Below are 15,751 nucleotides of genomic sequence, written 5' to 3' on the forward strand. Positions count from 1 at the left end.
GCAGCCTTCAGTCCCCCCGCAGCCTGTCCTGAAGCTGGGACGTGGCTGCCGTGGGTCAGGGTCCATCGGCAGCCCGCAGGGTGAGGGGTGCTGCCTGGCACGCCTGGACCCCGCTGCCAAAACCTCTCCAGGCGAGGCCAGGGGATGCTGAGGGGTTCGTACACAACGACAGCATCACCCAAACACGGTAAGAACGCCGGAGCAGTGGGGAGGGGACCCTCGGCACGAGTCCGGCGTGGGACGTGTGTGCTGGGCTGGTAGCGGGAGGCTGAGCTGAGCCACAGGGCGAGTGTGTGATGGGATGGCACAACACGTCAGCTGTCAGGAGAGCAGAAAATTGCGCGAGGGAACTGTCAGGCCAGGTGGGCACGGCTGGCACCAGCCACGTGTGCGGGGACAGGGGGCAGGCACGCTGGGCTGGCTGGTGTGGGGACAGCCAGCCCTGGGTGGCTTGCAGGGACGTTGGTGCAGGAGGAGGCACATCCATCTGCTCCTTCTCCGGGTTTATGCACTAAGCGAGCTCCTCAGCAAGGGGATTTCTGGAGCCCTTTGAACTCGGCGCAGGGCCAGACGGTTGGGCACGGGTAAATATTGCAACATGAAGAGGCAGGAAACGTGTCCTGGCTGGGGTGACCTCTGTGACAGGCAGGATGTGGCGTTGGTTGGAGGATGGAGCAAAGCCGGCTGGGCTCAGCCAGGACCCACCGTGCAGCCCTCCCCGGTGTCTCCCTGGGATAGTGACTTTAAAGCCACCAGGAAGGGGACCACGCTGGGCGCTTCTCTTCGGGTTTATTAACATTAATAATGTCAGTCCCACGCGAACAACACGCCTGCCATCGTCCCTTGGCCGGGGCTGCAGTGGCGGTGCAGGGGACGGTGAGGCTGCCCGGCGCGGGGGGAGCACGGCAGGGCCGTCAGGCAGGAACGGCTCGGCACAGGTTTGCACTCCCATGGGACGCCCCGAGCCCGGCTGCCACCTGCGGGGACCCTCGCTGCTGTCCTGAGGCGAGCCTGGCGCTGGCAGGGGTACGGCGGGGATTGTGGCACACCTGGTAGATGATTAATGCACCTTGAGAGGCCGGTGACAGGGTGACGGCCGTGCCACAGCGGGACGAGTGCTAAGGACGGGGAACTGGAGGACTCTGGCAACGGGTCCCAGTGCCCCTCCTCTGAGCACGGGACGTCCCATTCACTCGGTGATGGAGCCTTCCACAACGGGACAGAAGCAGCCCCAACTGGGAGGGACTGGTTTTACTTGGCGTTGGCTTTAGCTGGACTCTGGGTGTGGTGGTTCTCCAGGTAAACGATCTGGGGGGGCTTTTCAGAGGGACAGGGTGCTCTGGGGCTCTGGACGTCCCGTGGCAAAGCCAGGCTCGCTGCTGGGGCTTCTTCGGTGGAGTTCTGTGAGTCTGAGTCTTCAGAGGAGAAACTGCTCTGGCTGGAAACCTGGAAGTACTGGGCGGCTTCTGCCCGCTTTGCTGCAGGGGGACCGTGTGTGCTGGGGGCTGAGACAGTCCCGTGGGGCGCAGTGGTGGGACACGACGGGTCAGCGCCCAGCAAACCTGCCTGGGGAGGCAGGGTGAAGGGATGGCTGCGAAGGGGCTGGCTGCCCTCCTGGGCGAGCTGTCCTGCAGCTCCCCGGCAGGCTCTGTGCTCGGGTCTGGGGAGGGAGGCGTCAGCAGAGACGGGGCGGTGAGAGGCACAGCAGCGGGGCTGTGGGGGGCTCGGCTCCGCGCCCGGCACGGGGCCAGGAACGCTGCCGGCCCGGGGCTGTCCTGGCCCCCGGGGCTGTCCTGGCCCCTGGGCGCTGGGCTCCGGCTGCTCCGCTGCCCCCCGGCCCCCCAGCACCGCTGGCTCAGGGCTGGTGGTCACTTTGCAGACTGGGGCTTCCTTGCGAGGGGCTGCAGCCCCCGGGCTGGGGGAGCTGGCATCATCTCCCTGCCCGTCAGCGTGCTCTCCCCAGGCCTCCTGCAGCTCTGCCAGCATCTCCTCCAGGACCTGCCGCGTCTCCCGGTACCTGCGCCGTGCCTCGGCCCAGGCCGCCAGCCCACGGCTGCTCCGCATCCTGCGCACCTGGGCCTCCAGCTCCTGCAGCTTCTCCAGGGCGAGCTCGGCCGAGAGGTTCTGGAGGGAGCTCTGCAGGCACCGCAGCGCCTGGCCCTCCCCGCGCCTCGCCGGGGCCGGGCACTGCCCGCGGCCCAGCTTCAGCCCCGCGATCTGGAAAAGAAGGTGAGAGCGGCTGTGCCGTGGCCGCCCGGCCGGCAGCGGGTCCCACGGGCAGAGCCCACGCACCCACCTCCCTGGAGAAGCGGCCGAGCTCCCGCAGCAGCTCCCGCTCCGCCTGCCGCCGCTCCACCTGCCTGCAGAAGCCCACCAGCTTCGTCCGGAGAAGCGCCGCGGCCGCCTGGAAGGGCTCTGCCCCGGGGAACGCCGCGTCCCGCACCGCAGCCGCCTCCCGGCACAGGGCCAGGCCGTGCCGGTACCGAGCCTGCAGGGACGGCACGAAGGAACAAGCTCCGCGCGCGGGGAACGGCGCTGACGCGGGACGTGGGCAGGGGGGTCTGCAGGGCAGCGCCCGGCAACGCTTCTGGGCCAGTGAGGAGGAACAAAGAGGATGGGGACCCTCACAGCCTCTGCTCTGCCCTGCTCGGCTCAAAACGCATCGGCCCGTCCGGAGCGCGGTCACCCGGCCTCGTCCCCCTGCGGCGCACGGGACTGAAGGGCTCCACATTACAGGTACGGGACGAGCAGACCCTCGTCACCACGTTACGTGCGTGTTGTCTGGTGGGTGTCCAGGCCCCGCAGCCCGGCCCACGGGAGGAACGAGCCGCAGGAGGGGCTGGAACGGCAGCCCCAGCCCGGAGCACACCAAGGAGCTGCGCAGCCATCCCCGGAGAGGGGCTGCCCAGAGACCCCGGCAAACCCACCCTGGGGACACCCGGCTTTGCCCAGAAGCCTCGTTCCAAACCTGGTGGATTTGGGCTGATGGCATCAAACTTGGTAACGACAGTCGAGCGTTTCTGATTTGGCATTTTTGGTTTTGGTGGCCAGAGCCACCTCCCAGTGCTGCTGGCTGCGGCACCCTCGGGACAGGAGTTACAGAGAAGCCCCCCCCAAACCTACTGTTGCCTGGACCAGGAACTCGTTGAACTGCTCGGCGCAGCCCTGGGAGCTGTCAGGGCTCCACTCCTCGGTGCCCATGTCCTGCAGCCGCGTCGCGGCCTCCCCGTCCAGCCAGCACCCCAGCTGTGAGAGAGCGGGGCCGGGGTCAGCCGGGACCGGCCACGGGGCATCCGTGCCACCTCCCTTCCCGACTGGGGCATCCCACCCCAGGCGTGATTCCGCGCAGCCGCCCCGTAATGAAAACCAAAGCCCAGGCACTCCTGTTACTCTCCAGGCTTCCGTCATCACCAAAAACTGAGGAAACGTGCCCAAAATGCTCCGCGTGGGAACGCCGCAGAGGACAGCTTCAATGTGCTGCGCCCAGAGCAGCACCCGGGGGACGCCCAGCTCACCTTGCCGAACTCAGCCTCCAGCTCCCGCACCCTGCGGAGGAACTCCAGGCGCTGCAGGCAGCTGTTGGACTGCGACACCAGGTCGTGCAGCTCTTCCTCCAGCTGGCTGTAGAGCCCCTCGGCCGCCTCCAGGCTGGCCCTGGGGGGTGGGAGGAGAAGGGAGCAGAAGGGAGCAGTGGGATCAGAGCTGCCTGCATGCACGGACTGCCGGATGAACACGGCATCGCCGGATGAACACGGCATTGCCAGAGGAGCGTGGCCATCGCTGGACACATGCGGCACCGCGGGACGAGCGCGGCACTGCCGGGGCCTGGCCCCATCTAGTGGCTCTGCCTGGGTCCAGCCCGGGGGCTCGCTGCAGGCCCTGCTGACCAGCCCCACAGCCTGGCCCCGGGGCAGGAGACCCTCCCCGCAACCCGTGCACCTTCCCCAGCTGGGAAACCCTCCAAAGGGCCGCCGGAGACGCGAGCGCCGGGCTTGGAGGGAGTTTGCAGCTCTGCAGAGTGCTGGAAAAGCTCGTGCTGGTGGGGACCAGGCTGTCCCTGGGGAGGTGGCCAGGGGTCCCCAGCGTTGGCACCCCTCTCCCGGCGCTGCCATCCCCTCCTACCTGACGCCGGCCGCGGCGCCGAGCCGGGCGGCCTCCCGGCGCAGCCTGGCCAGCACGGCCCCCGCCTCACGCTGCACCTGCACCAGCCCCGGGTCGCTCAGCACCCTCCGCATCAGCTCCTGGTGCCTCCCGATGCCGGCAGCCGCGTCCTACGGAGGGAGGACACGCGTCTCACCTGGGGCCTGGCCGGGCAGCTCCGGGGCCAGCGCAGGACGGGCATGCTGAGGGACGAGCAAAAGGGACGGGACAGCCCCGCGGCCAGTCTGGGAGTGGTTGCACCAAGTTTTGGGGAACCAGGGTGAAACGTCACCGTGTGCTGGACTGCAGACGGGCTCTGTGGAGAGCCCCACAGCCTGCGGTGCCGCAGCCCCATTACCTGCGTCCCCGCCAGCACGTCGGCGCCCCGCAGCTCCTGGATGCAGCTCTGCAGCAGCTCCGACGCCCGCCTGAGGCTGGCCGTGAAGGGGTGCAGCTTCTGCCGGGGGGACACGCAGGGTCAGGGGGGCTGGGGCAGGAGGGCAGCCTGCCCCGAGGAGGAGGAGGAGCAGTGCCAGGCCAGAGCAGGGAGTACCGCGGGGCACCGAGGAGGAAGGGAGCTGGAGGTGGATGGGCAGGAGGAGCCAGAAGCAGGCGCGAGGGGGTTGCCCTCCTCTGCTCAGAGCTCTCCTCCTCCTCCCCTTCTCCTGGGCTTCCCCGTGGCTTTTCCAGGGATGTCTGAGCCACGGTGGGGACCGAGGGGAACCGCGGGGAGGTGAGGTGACGGCTAACGGTGTGGTAACAGACACCTGGAAGAACTGAACCCACTCGCTGTGGCAGTAGGGGAAGGTGCCGTCCAGCTCTGGTGGCAGCTGGGAGCTGTCGACGTAGCGGCCCAGAGCCTTCAGCGATGCCAGGGTCTCCACCTGCGGGGCACAGGGCCCGTGAGCGCCGTGGGACCGTGGCAGGTCCCCCCCGAAACACCCCCAGGGACAGGCAGGAGCAGGGGCCATAACCCCACCCTGCCCTGTTAATCCGGGAGATCATTAATGCACAGGAGATCGGCCGTGACAGCCAAGCTGGGTGATGGAGCTCATTAATATTTCACATTATATTAATTAAACTGGTAACTGGGAAAGTGCTTGGCTGCCCTGGGGCAGCTTTTGGCCACCTGCACAACCCAGCGAGCCCGAGGGCCTCATCCTGCCCCAGCGAGGCTCTGCTCTGCCTGCGGTCCCCGAGCAGGGAACCAGGGTCTCCAAGTGAGGGGACGGAGGGTCCCCGCGGCGGGAGGCTCCTTTCACCCTGGCTCTGCTCTTCCCACAGGAGGCGCCGCGGGGACACGAGGAGGGGACAGGGACAGGCTCACCTGCACCCCGGGCAGCCTCTCGCGCTGGGCGAGCAGCTCCTTCTCGGCCAGCAGCAGCACGGCGTGGATGCAGCCCGGCGCGACGCTCTGTGGGAGGCGGGGAAGGGTCAGCGCGGCAAACCCCGCGGCAGCCCCTGGGCTACCTGCGGTGACACCGGGGCTCGGGTGCCCGAGTCAGCTGAGGCCGGTGAGTTTGTTACAAAGGAAAAGGGAACTGGTCTCTCGGGCCATAACCCCGTCCCCATCCTCCAGCTCCCCGGCAGGACGGACCCACGGACAGACCCCACGAGCAAACCCCTTCGCTCACGCCAGCGATGCTTCTGCGTGCAGGAAGTGTTGGGGTCGGCACAGGATTTATGGGACAGGCTGTGACCGAGCCCTGAGTGGGCAGAGGCACAGGGCACCGCGGCGGGGGGGACCCCACAGCCCCCAGGACAGCGCTGGGCACCACCACGGCACAGAAACCTGCCAGGACAGATCGACCATCGCTGCGGAGCTGATGTCCAGGTGAGCTCAGCCAGCGGGACGCTGACGGGGCTGGGGTAGGGCAGTGCCGGGCCATAGCAGGGCCGAGGACGGACCCCACGGGGCTGGGAAGGGACCTTCGGTCCCAAACTGCCGCTGCCCCGCGGCTGGCGATGGAGGAGCTGGAGATGTGAGGCTGGGTGTGAGCTCGGTCCGGGGGCTGGGGGAAAGGGGGTCTCTGTGCCCTGTTGGGGACGGTCCGTGCCACTGCGGCACGCTCTGAAATCAGAGATTCAGCAGCAGCTCGGGGAACAACGGGGCAGCTGGTCAAGCGCTGCAAGACCCCCAGGGAGCCAGGAGCCAGGGCTGGCTGCTGGGGAGGGCGCAGCGAGAGGGATGGCACCGCGACACGCATGGGTAAAACCTGCAAGCGAGAGAAAAGCCTCGGGCACGGGGGGGCCGCCAGGGAAGGTGCTGCCAGCTGGGGGATTGCACTGCGTGGGGGGCACCAGGGAGGCTCGGCACGTCCGTGGCACAGGCATGGAGCCCGGCGTACCTGGGCAGAGCGGAGGGCCGGGAACAGGGCGGGAGCGGGCGGCTGCTTCCTGGCGTCCACCACGACGGTCAGCCCGGCGTCCCGCGCCTCTCGCCTGGCAAGGGGCAACGAAGCAGGAGGCACGTGGCACTGGTTAGGGGTGGCATGTGAAGTGGGGGTCCCTCCCCTCCGCAGGACCCGCGTGATGCCCCCTCCCACGGCTCCGTGCCCCCGGCAGCGGGGTGAGGGCAGGTGGGGACTGGCAACGGCCTCGTCCCCGCAGGACGCCCCAGCCCAGGGATGTGCCGGACCTTCCACAACATGTGGCTTCGGCAGAGCCATGGCACAGGGTCCGCAGGGCCGGGGACAGCGGGCATGGCGGGGACCAAAGCAGCACGTGCAGGACGCTGAGTATCCCACCTGGCTTGGCCAGGGGGTGTCGGGGACCCCCGAGCCAGAAGGCAGCCGGGGGTTCCGCAGACCCCCCTGGCCCTTACCTGGGGAGGGAGCAGAGGTGGAGGACGAGCCTTGCCAGCTCGGCGGCCGAGCACCATGTGGCCCCCCAGGCGCTGCTGCTGGTGGTCACCAGGAGCAGGGCCCTGCCCAGCCTGTCCGAGCTCCCTGCGGGGACAGGGGCGAGTGACCCCCGGCACCCACCGCTGCAACCCCAGCGCTGAGCAACCCCCCGGAGGGCCGGGGCTCCCCTCGGCCCCGCTGCCGCTCGCTGAGCGGGGATGGCTGCCGAGGGGTGCGGGAGTGGGCTCTGCCCCAGCTTGGGGGGCTCAGCCCGGGTTAATACTGTGCTGTGGCAGTGCAGTGGCTGCCCCAGTGCCACCCCGGTGCCACCTCCCCTGGCCCCTCAGGAGGGGCACCGCAAGGGCTCTCTGCACGAATGCCGGCCCTGGAAATGCCAGGGCAGAGCTGCTGGGGGTGTTTTTCCTGGAAAATGATGGTTTTTTGTCACTGTTTTTCAGTTCTTGGGAAAAGGAAGGAGATGAATATTCAGTGTTTGGCATCTGAAAGCCGCACGGCTTCACTGGTGAGGAATGGTGTGGGAGGGCCCGGGGCAGCTGGGACCGGGGCAGCTGCTCGCAGCCGACCGCTTGTTTTTATGTTTTTAATTTTTTTTGCCCAGCTGAAAGGAAATTTTCCGCCTGGGGCTTTCTGGCCTCCAGCAAAGCCCTTCACCCTCCCTGCAGAGCCCCTCTCTGTCCCCCTCCCGCCGCCCCCCGGTCCCGTGGTACCTGGCAGGCACACGATGCCCGAGCGCAGCAGCCCGGCGTGCAGCTCCTGCCAGGCCGGCGGCTCCCGGCCAGGGGTGCCCGTGCCGGGCACGGAGGGACCGTTCTTGCAGCCCGTGCTTTTCAGGGATGGTTCTTCCACGGGGGCAGCAGCTGCCGTGTCTGTACCTGTGGGGACAGAGGAGAGAGGAGCTGGTGATGTGCAGGGAGGCAGAGAGCTGCAAAACCCCCCCGAGCCTGGGCAGACCCTCGCACGGTACCTTTCCCTGGCTTGGCTCTGCCCATCCTGGGCGAGTAGATGGCAGACACCTTCCTCCAGGCCCCCTCGTGCTGGCTGGCGGCTCTCCCATCCCCGGGGGCCGCCCCGAGCCGCGGCCCTTTCAGGAAGGAGAACTTGTGGCCGGAGCCCGGGGGGAGCCGGGGGCTGCCCTGCAGTGCCACCGCCTGCGTCTGCGCTCCGGGACCCGCTCGGTGGGGCTGGCGGGTGAGGAGCGAGGGGCTGCCGGCCGCCCGCTGTGCGGGGGTCTCCTGGGGGGTGGCGGGGGGCAGCTCAGGGCCATCCGGCTCCTCCAGGATGGCCGCCATGAGCCCGGGGCCGCAGCCCACGGGGTTCTGCAGCGCGGCCAGGTAGGAGTCGCGGTGGCGGCACCGCGGGCCGTGTGGCCCCGGCTCCCAGCTCAGCCTCCTCTCCAGGCACGGGGTGCAGGGACCCTCCTCCGAGCTCAGTGCCCCTCTGCAGGGCCAGGCCCCCAGCCCCCCGCTCACCCCGGGGAGCGTCGCCTCGGCCCCAGCCCCCACCGGCCCCGCCAGGCGGGCGGGCGGCAGGGACCCGGCCAGGGGGTCCTGCTGCCCCTCGGGGGGCTCCAGCAGGTTCACGTACTCCCCCTCCAGGTTCTGGCTGACGATCTCGTAGAGGCTGGGCACGGCCAGCGTGGCCGGCTTCTTCCCCAGCCCAGCCTGCTCCACCTTGATCAGTCCCGGGTACCGTCCCTGGCTCGACGGCCGCGCAGTGACCTTGCAGCCCGGGATGGTGCCTGCGGCGTTGCCATAGGGTGCCAGGGTGCCCGCCGTGCCACGGGGCACGGTGCTGGGTGCTGCCAGCTCGGCTGCAGGCTCAGGAGCGGGGCCGTGCTGGGTCCCCGCGGGTGCACCATCAGCCCCGGCCTTGGGCTTGTCGACGAACTCCGGTGTGGCGATCCTGCTCCAGGGGAGCGGGGCGATGCCGCTCTCGGTGGCCACCAGGCAGGTGTGCAGGGGGGCTCTGCCCCGCTCGCCGTTGAGCTCCTCCAGCCACTCGTTGGTGAAGAGCAGCGCGTAGGCGGCCTCGGGGACTGGCGTCTCCTCCACCGTGCGCAGGTCCCCGGAGAGGTGCTTGACGGTGATGCGCGCCGAGTGCTCCTCGCAGGGCTCCGCTTGCAGGTAGAAGTCCCCGGGGCGCAGCAGGAGGGGGTTGAGCGGCGCGAGGTGGACGACCACTTTCTCGTGAAGACACAAGGGCCAGCCTTCGTGGAGAAAGATGCAGTTAAGGTAGGGAGCCTGGGAGGGAGGAAGAACAGAGCGCGTGAGCGAGAGCCCCCGCCGGCCCCGTACCCCCCCGCCGGCCCCGTGCGCTCTCGCTGCCTGGCTCTGCGCTTCCCGCAGCGGGCACTGAAGAGCCTGGTGACTCGATGGGATGTCCCTGAGCCGAGCCACAGCAGGGTCCTGCAAGCCCACCCTGAGCCCGAGGCCATTCCCGGGGTGCCGAGGACTCCCCATGTGCTAACAGAGGGGAAACCCAGGGCGAGACAAGGTGACCCAGGACTCCCCCCACCCTTATCGTGGGGACCGCGTGTGCCAGGCTCTGTGCTGGAGCCGTCGCGGGGAGCTGGGCACACCACGGTTAGGACAACCACCCCGTGGCGGGGAGCGGGGCACGGGGGCGCGGGGGCACAGGGCTTACGCAGGCTGCCTGCCGCACGTGCTCGAAGAGGCGCTTGGCCGGGATGAGGAAGCGGAGCAGGCAGCAGAGCCCATCTCCCCGGTAGCGGGTCTCCAGCAGCCGAAACACCTGGCCCAGGACCGTGGGGGCCGTGGCTTCGAAGGGGGGGTACAGGGCCTGGAGGGCACCCTGCACCGCCGCGTCCAGCACCCCGGCGTCCTGCGGGAGGAAAGCGTCGCTGAGGGGGAGAGTGGCCCCACAACGGGACGCCGTCACCCCCCGCAGCCTGTGCCCACCATCCTGCACCATGTCAATGCCAGGTCCCTGGGATGCCCACGCTGGCACCGCCGCCGAGCCCAGGGGGCTCCGAACCTTCCTGGGCTGGAAAGTGGGAAGGAACTGGGTGTAGAGCCCACCAAGCGCCGCGCAGCCGGAGACACGGGCACAGCCGGGTCCGGCTCCCAGCTGTGGTTTAAGGAGCCCGAGATGAGCCCCGAGTGCAGCCTGCTTCCCCGCTCGGGACCACCAGCTGGGCGGAGGGGCCACGGCAGCCCGGGGGTTAAGCTGAGCCAGACACGGAGCGTGGGGATGTGCTGGGCTCAGCAGCTCGCCGTGGGAGGAAGGACAGACACCCGGAGATGGATGGGGTGTTTTGGTCCAGACTCATCGCTGGATTCGCCGAACTCGGGATGAGTCCTCTGAGCATTTTCTGGGAAGCGCTCTGCCGGGGTACAGCCCCCTCCCCGCGCACGCTGCGTCTGTGCCACATGTGAACTGGCGGTTCCGAGTTGCTGTCCCAGCTTGGCAGGAGACGTCGCCCGCGGGGACACGGAGCGAAGCCATCGGACGGCTCCCGGGACATCCCGGCTGCGTTACAGGCAGCGCGGGGGCGGCCACAGCCACGGCTGCCAGAGGAGCCCGTCCCGAGTGGGGAACGCGGACCCTGCTCCAGCTCCTTGGGGCATTGCTGCAGGGGAGGCTCAGAGAAACCCCACGTCGGGCTGGGGCAGGTGGGCAAACGGCTCCAGATTTAACGGCGGAGGGACCCCAGCGCCGCAGGGGTGGCCGCAGGGACGAGCATCCTCGGGGCAGCAGCCAGGTCCTGCGCCTCGGGCAGCCGCCGCTCGCCATTGTCCCTGTGCTCCTGCACGGGCACCCGGGAACCCAGGTGGGATTAGCTGAAGGTGGGAATTAGTTTCAGGCAGCTAATCCCTGGCCGGGGAGCCCATCCAGAGACAAAGCGGCCTCCATTAATTCAGCTTAATTAGCTTTAATGCTCTTTAGCTAAAGCACTTTGCAGTCATGCTTTGGTTAATTCTTCTTGACTTTTTTCTCGTGTCTCCACACAGGGATGCCCTGCCCTCGGCTCCTTCCCAGCCCCAGCACCGAGGTGAGGAGCCGCCAGCTCTAACAGCAAAGGGGGATCCATCCAGCTCCTAATACTGCCTCGAGAGACGGGCCAGCCCTGCCTGCGCCTGCCTTCGCCAGAGCCCCCTGCCCAGTCACCCCCGCGCAGCCCTGGCACGTGCAACCGGCTCTGCCAACACCGAACGCAGCTCTGCCCGGCTGAGCTCACGGAGCGCTGGGAAAAAAGGGAACGGAAACAGAAGGAGAAGGCAGGTCCCTCGAGACCGGGGCTGACGGGGCTCGGCTCCGGGCAGGCTGTGGCTGCAGGGTGACGGGCAGCCCCAAACCCGGCCGTCCCCCCGCTCGGCTGTGCCGCCGGGGAGGACTCTGCGGGGTGGGGGGGTGCAGACCACAGTCTGACAGGCCAAGGCACACGGCTGCTTCCCGCAGCCCCATCCCACCCCCCGACTCTCATGACACTGTCCCCCCAAACCCCGGCGCAGCCCCCCCGGCCCTGCCCGGCCCCGCACCTTGGGAGAAACACGCGGAGTTTGGGTAAACCAGCTGGGACGAACTGGGGGTGTCTGGGGAGGGGACAGCCCTGCTGCGAGGGAAAAAGGGAAATCCTCCAAAGCACCACGCAACCCCCCAGCACAGGGACGCGCCACGGGATGGATCGACTGAATAAACAAAGCCGCTTCCCTGCCAATGGAATACAGACACCCAGGACTCGATCCAGCAGCGGGGACGGCGTGAGCCAGCGTCGGGAGAGAACCGCCGGCTGACGGCGGCTCCCGGCGCAGCCTGCCTTGTGCTGGGGAGTATTTTGGCCTGGAATGACTAAAAAATGTTTTCCTTAACTGTCACAAAGCACTTCCTCACCGGGGGAGGTTTTTGGGGTAAGCATGGCGCAGCGGCCCCGCGTTCGTGGGAGAAGCCGAGGCCGGGCTGGCCGGGAGCCGTCAGACAGCCAAAGGCAGCGACTCAGCCCACGTCCCTGGGCCAGCTGCGAGGGAGCGCAGAGCCGAAACAAAAGGCATTAGGGAGCAGAAGGAGATTTACATTTGCAAAGCTATTTCCATTTTAATAAGCCAAAGTGCTGTGAAATAGAGATTGATATTTCTCCCCAACTACCCATATTTTTGAAGCGGTTGACACCACCAAGGCGGGCTGGGCTTTGGTGTTTTGATGCTGTGAAGTTGTCTCACTTGTACCCAAAGCCACAGGGTGACTCAGCTCCATCTCCTTTCTCCCCCCTGCTCAGGAAGGAGCCAGGTCTGAGCGCTGGGACCAGCCCTGAATACCAATTCCTCTCCTGCAGCTCTTGCTGGCAGCAGCTTTGGCAGGGCACGACGCTAACGAAGAGCCCGGCCGGGCCGAGCGGGCGGCCAGCGCTCAGCACCGCACCGCCGGGAGCCCGGGGCAACGGCACGTGCCGGCTGCGGTGCCAAACGACACAGCCAGCCCGGGGATGATACGCGGGGTGTCCCGTACCCGCACGCCAGGCACGGTTCCCGCGGTAGCACCCGCTTGCAGCACCCCATCCCCTTGCCAAACTTTGCAGGGAAGTTTAAGCATCGTGGACTGCAGCCCCCCACGCGCCTGCCCGAGTGGCCGGTGGCCACCTCTGCCTGCGTACCCCAACCCCTGTACCCCCCCTCTGCCTGCACACCCCCCCTCTGCCTGCACACCCCAACCTCTGCACCCCCCCTCTGCCTGCACACCCCCCCTCTGCCTGCACACCCCAACCTCTGCACCCCCCCTCTGCCTGCACACCCCCCTCTGCCTTCGCACTCCAACCTCCACACCCCAACCTCCACCTTCGCACCCCCCTCTCCGCCTCCGCACCCTCTCTCTGCCCTTGCTCCCCCCCTCTGCCCTCGCACCCCACATTGGCTCCCCCCCTCCGCCCCCGCACCCGCCTCCCCCCCGCACCCGGGAGGGCCGGGGGCCGCAGGTGCCCGCGGGGAGGGTCAGGGGAAGGGGCAGGGACGCAGAAGGAGTTACCATGCTCGGGGGAAGCGGCGGAGGGGCCGGGGCACCAGCTCTCCCTTCCCTGCTGCCGCCGGGGGCCCGGGCGCTGCCCCTCTCCGGGCTCCCCCGCTCCGGGCGGCTCTTCCCGGCGCCTCCCCGGGCTGGGGGCGGGCAGCCCCGGCCCCCCCCGGCTCCCTCCGCCCGCCGCGCCTCCTCGGGGGGAGAAAAAGAAGGAAAAAAACAAGAAAGAAAGAAAAGGCGAAGAAAGAACGAGCGCGGCGGGGCGGGCCGGGGGAGGGGGCTGGCGGGGGCGGCCCGGGGGGCGCCGCGGGGCCGGGGGGGCCGGGCCGGGATGGGGTGGGATGGGATGGGATGGGATGGGGGCGGCCGGGGCGAGCGCCCGCCGCGTGGTCCCGAGGCAGCGGCTCCCCCCGGGCCCCGACGGGTGCCCCCGGGCGGGCGCGGCGCCGGCTCCGACCCCCGGAGGGGTTCGGGGGGAGCGTGTGTGTGTGTGTGAGTGTGCAAGACCCCCGGAGGGTAGAGCCCGGCGGGGGGTGCGGGGGCGGCAGGAGCGCGGCTGCCCCCGGGGGGTCCTGCCCTGGGCTCCGCGGCACGGAGCAGCCCCGGGCAGCTCGGGGGGTCGGTCCAGCACCGGGAAGAGGCAAAGCTGCGTGTGCTGGCATCCCATGTGTGTGCTGGCATCCCGTGTGTGTTTCATGCGTCCATGCAGGCACACGCTACTTGTGGTGGTTCCCTCTTTTTAAGTAAACGCAGGCCAGCGTCGATCCGAGCCATCAGGACGGGTTTGAATTCAAAGCAGAGCACTGAGCACGGCTCGGAGTTCTCTTTTCTGAACTGGCCTGAAAGCAGAGCAGGAGAAAAGCGTCTCTTATGGCTCTTTGGATGTTTCAGCGATGGAAAGTACCCACTCAAAGGCAGAATTGTGTGATTTAGCAACCAGAAGTCGTACAAAAGCAACGAGCTTAAGAGCCAAAGCCACAGATTTGGTCTGGCCTAACGCAAACCACTGCTGCTCGGCACAGCTCTGCAGTCCCCAGACACGGTGTCCAGCGCTCTCAGAGCCTCGGCTCCCTGCTCAGGCTGAAGTCACGGTCACTGCTGGGGTTGTGGGCACGGGCTCAAGGATGGGTCTGGGGCTGGGATGGGAAACAGGACCAGGACAGGATGGGGACAGGACCAGGGACGGGTGGGACAGCCACAGCGTGGGCCGCAAGCCGCTGGGGCCGTCTCGATACTGAACGTCTGTGCAGGGGTTAGCGAGCAGCCAAAGGACACGCTGTGCAAACACGCCGAGCCGGGAGGAGGTACAGCTGGGCTGCTGGCTCGTTTGGGGGAGGACGGCGCCAGGGAGGGCTCTGCGTTCGCTTCCCATTTCCGTGGGAGCCAGTGAGGGCAGATCACGAGTGCTGCAGGGGCTCGGGGGCTGTGCCGTGGGAGCGGGCTGCAGCCCATCGCATGGCTCCGCACACGCAGGCACCGCCGCAGCCCCGCGCAGGGCTGGCCCTCGCCACAAACCCAGTCCCAGCTGTGTGCCAGGAGCCCTAATGCAAACTGGGACCGGCTGGGCCAGCTCCTCCCTTCCCCAGCAGCCGCCAATTGCTCCTTTAATTGCATTAGTTCACATGCTCTGCTGCAGCCTTTTTATAGTTTCCCTGAGTGCGAGGGGGTATGAGCTCATGCTCTGACCTTCTTTAACTGCCTGGTTACCTCTGAACTGAGCCCAAGAACTTATTTTGGCTCATACACATTCTGCAAGGGACCAGGGCTGAGGGGGTCCCACGCCAGCAGGTAGGATCCCGTTGGGGAGCAGGGGGGAAGGCTGTGAAGCCAAGCCCAGCGGGACCCATCACCCCGGCACTGTGGGGTGCCTGAGGGTGGCAGCTCCCAGCCTGGGTCCTGGGCTGCTCTTATCAGCTGGTTTAAAGTAGCCCACCCTGCAAATGCACCCAGTGTGGCTGGATCCAGCCCCCCAGAGCAGCTCCCCGTGCCCTCCTGCCGCCTTGAGCAGGCCAGGCTTGGAGGTGGGAGCAGGGGTGCTGGGGACCAAGCCTGCCCAGCGAAAGGCAGAGCTCCTGGGGCCTCCCGGGTGCCCTGGGGCCCCTGACCCCATGAGCTCACCCTCCTCTCTTGTTCCCTTTCTCCAAGTGCTGTTTGTCCGGAGCAGCTGCTGGGACAGGCTGTATGTGGCCTCCTGCCCTGCCCCTCCGCCGGCACAGAGCCACCATTCAGATCCCCCCAGGCTCTGCCCGAGGTCACCATTCCTGCATTTTTATTTTTACTTTTCTGCAAAATCATCCCCCTCGGCTCTCTGCGTCCCCTTTTGTCTCCCACGGGGCTCCCAGCCCTCGTGTCACGTGCTGGCGTGCTGCGAGAGGAGCCCGCCTGTCTGGGGCGATGGCAGCCCTCGGCGGGTGGAGAAGATGCTCTGGCTGCAGGGCTGGTCCCGGGGTGACCCCGGGGCGTCACCGGGACGTTGGGGTGCAGGGAGGGCGAGGGTGGCGAGCCCAGCATTGGGGACGGTCTCTGGGGCTGGGCTCCTTGTTGCTTGTGGCCGTGTCCCTGCACCCCGTGTCCTCCGTGCCCCGCCGGGCTCCTGCCTTATGGGCTCTCGGGTCCCCGGGTGTCCCTGGGCATCCCTGGCTGCCTGGTTCTGCTGCAGGGGTCAGGGCTGGCGTGTGGCGACCCCGTGCTGGCAGAGAGCCCTCCCGGCTCCAGAACAGCCGGGGCCGGGTCACGCCGCTCCTGCAGCTGGGAAAACAACAGCGGAGGAGCCCCCGCGCTCC

General features: G+C 68.0%; 1 protein-coding gene across 1 annotated transcript; it reads right to left on the reverse strand.

Annotated features, from left to right (window-relative positions):
• Window positions 1-527: 527 nt before the first annotated feature.
• KIAA1755 (KIAA1755 ortholog) lies at window positions 528-13,155 on the reverse strand. Its single transcript, XM_068416450.1, has 14 exons — window positions 12,981-13,155; window positions 9,648-9,845; window positions 7,969-9,244; window positions 7,712-7,876; window positions 6,965-7,088; window positions 6,489-6,582; window positions 5,468-5,554; window positions 4,908-5,024; window positions 4,499-4,597; window positions 4,123-4,271; window positions 3,516-3,654; window positions 3,124-3,246; window positions 2,297-2,488; window positions 528-2,217 (listed from the first exon to the last, which is right to left on the reverse strand). Exons 1-14 carry the CDS (start codon window positions 12,981-12,983, stop codon window positions 1,252-1,254), a joined length of 3,732 nt encoding a protein of 1,243 aa, XP_068272551.1. The 5' UTR covers window positions 12,984-13,155; the 3' UTR covers window positions 528-1,251.
• Window positions 13,156-15,751: the final 2,596 nt, after the last annotated feature.

The sequence above is a fragment of the Nyctibius grandis genome, chromosome 19 (assembly GCF_013368605.1).
Source record: "Nyctibius grandis isolate bNycGra1 chromosome 19, bNycGra1.pri, whole genome shotgun sequence".
Lineage (NCBI taxonomy): Eukaryota > Metazoa > Chordata > Aves > Nyctibiiformes > Nyctibiidae > Nyctibius > Nyctibius grandis.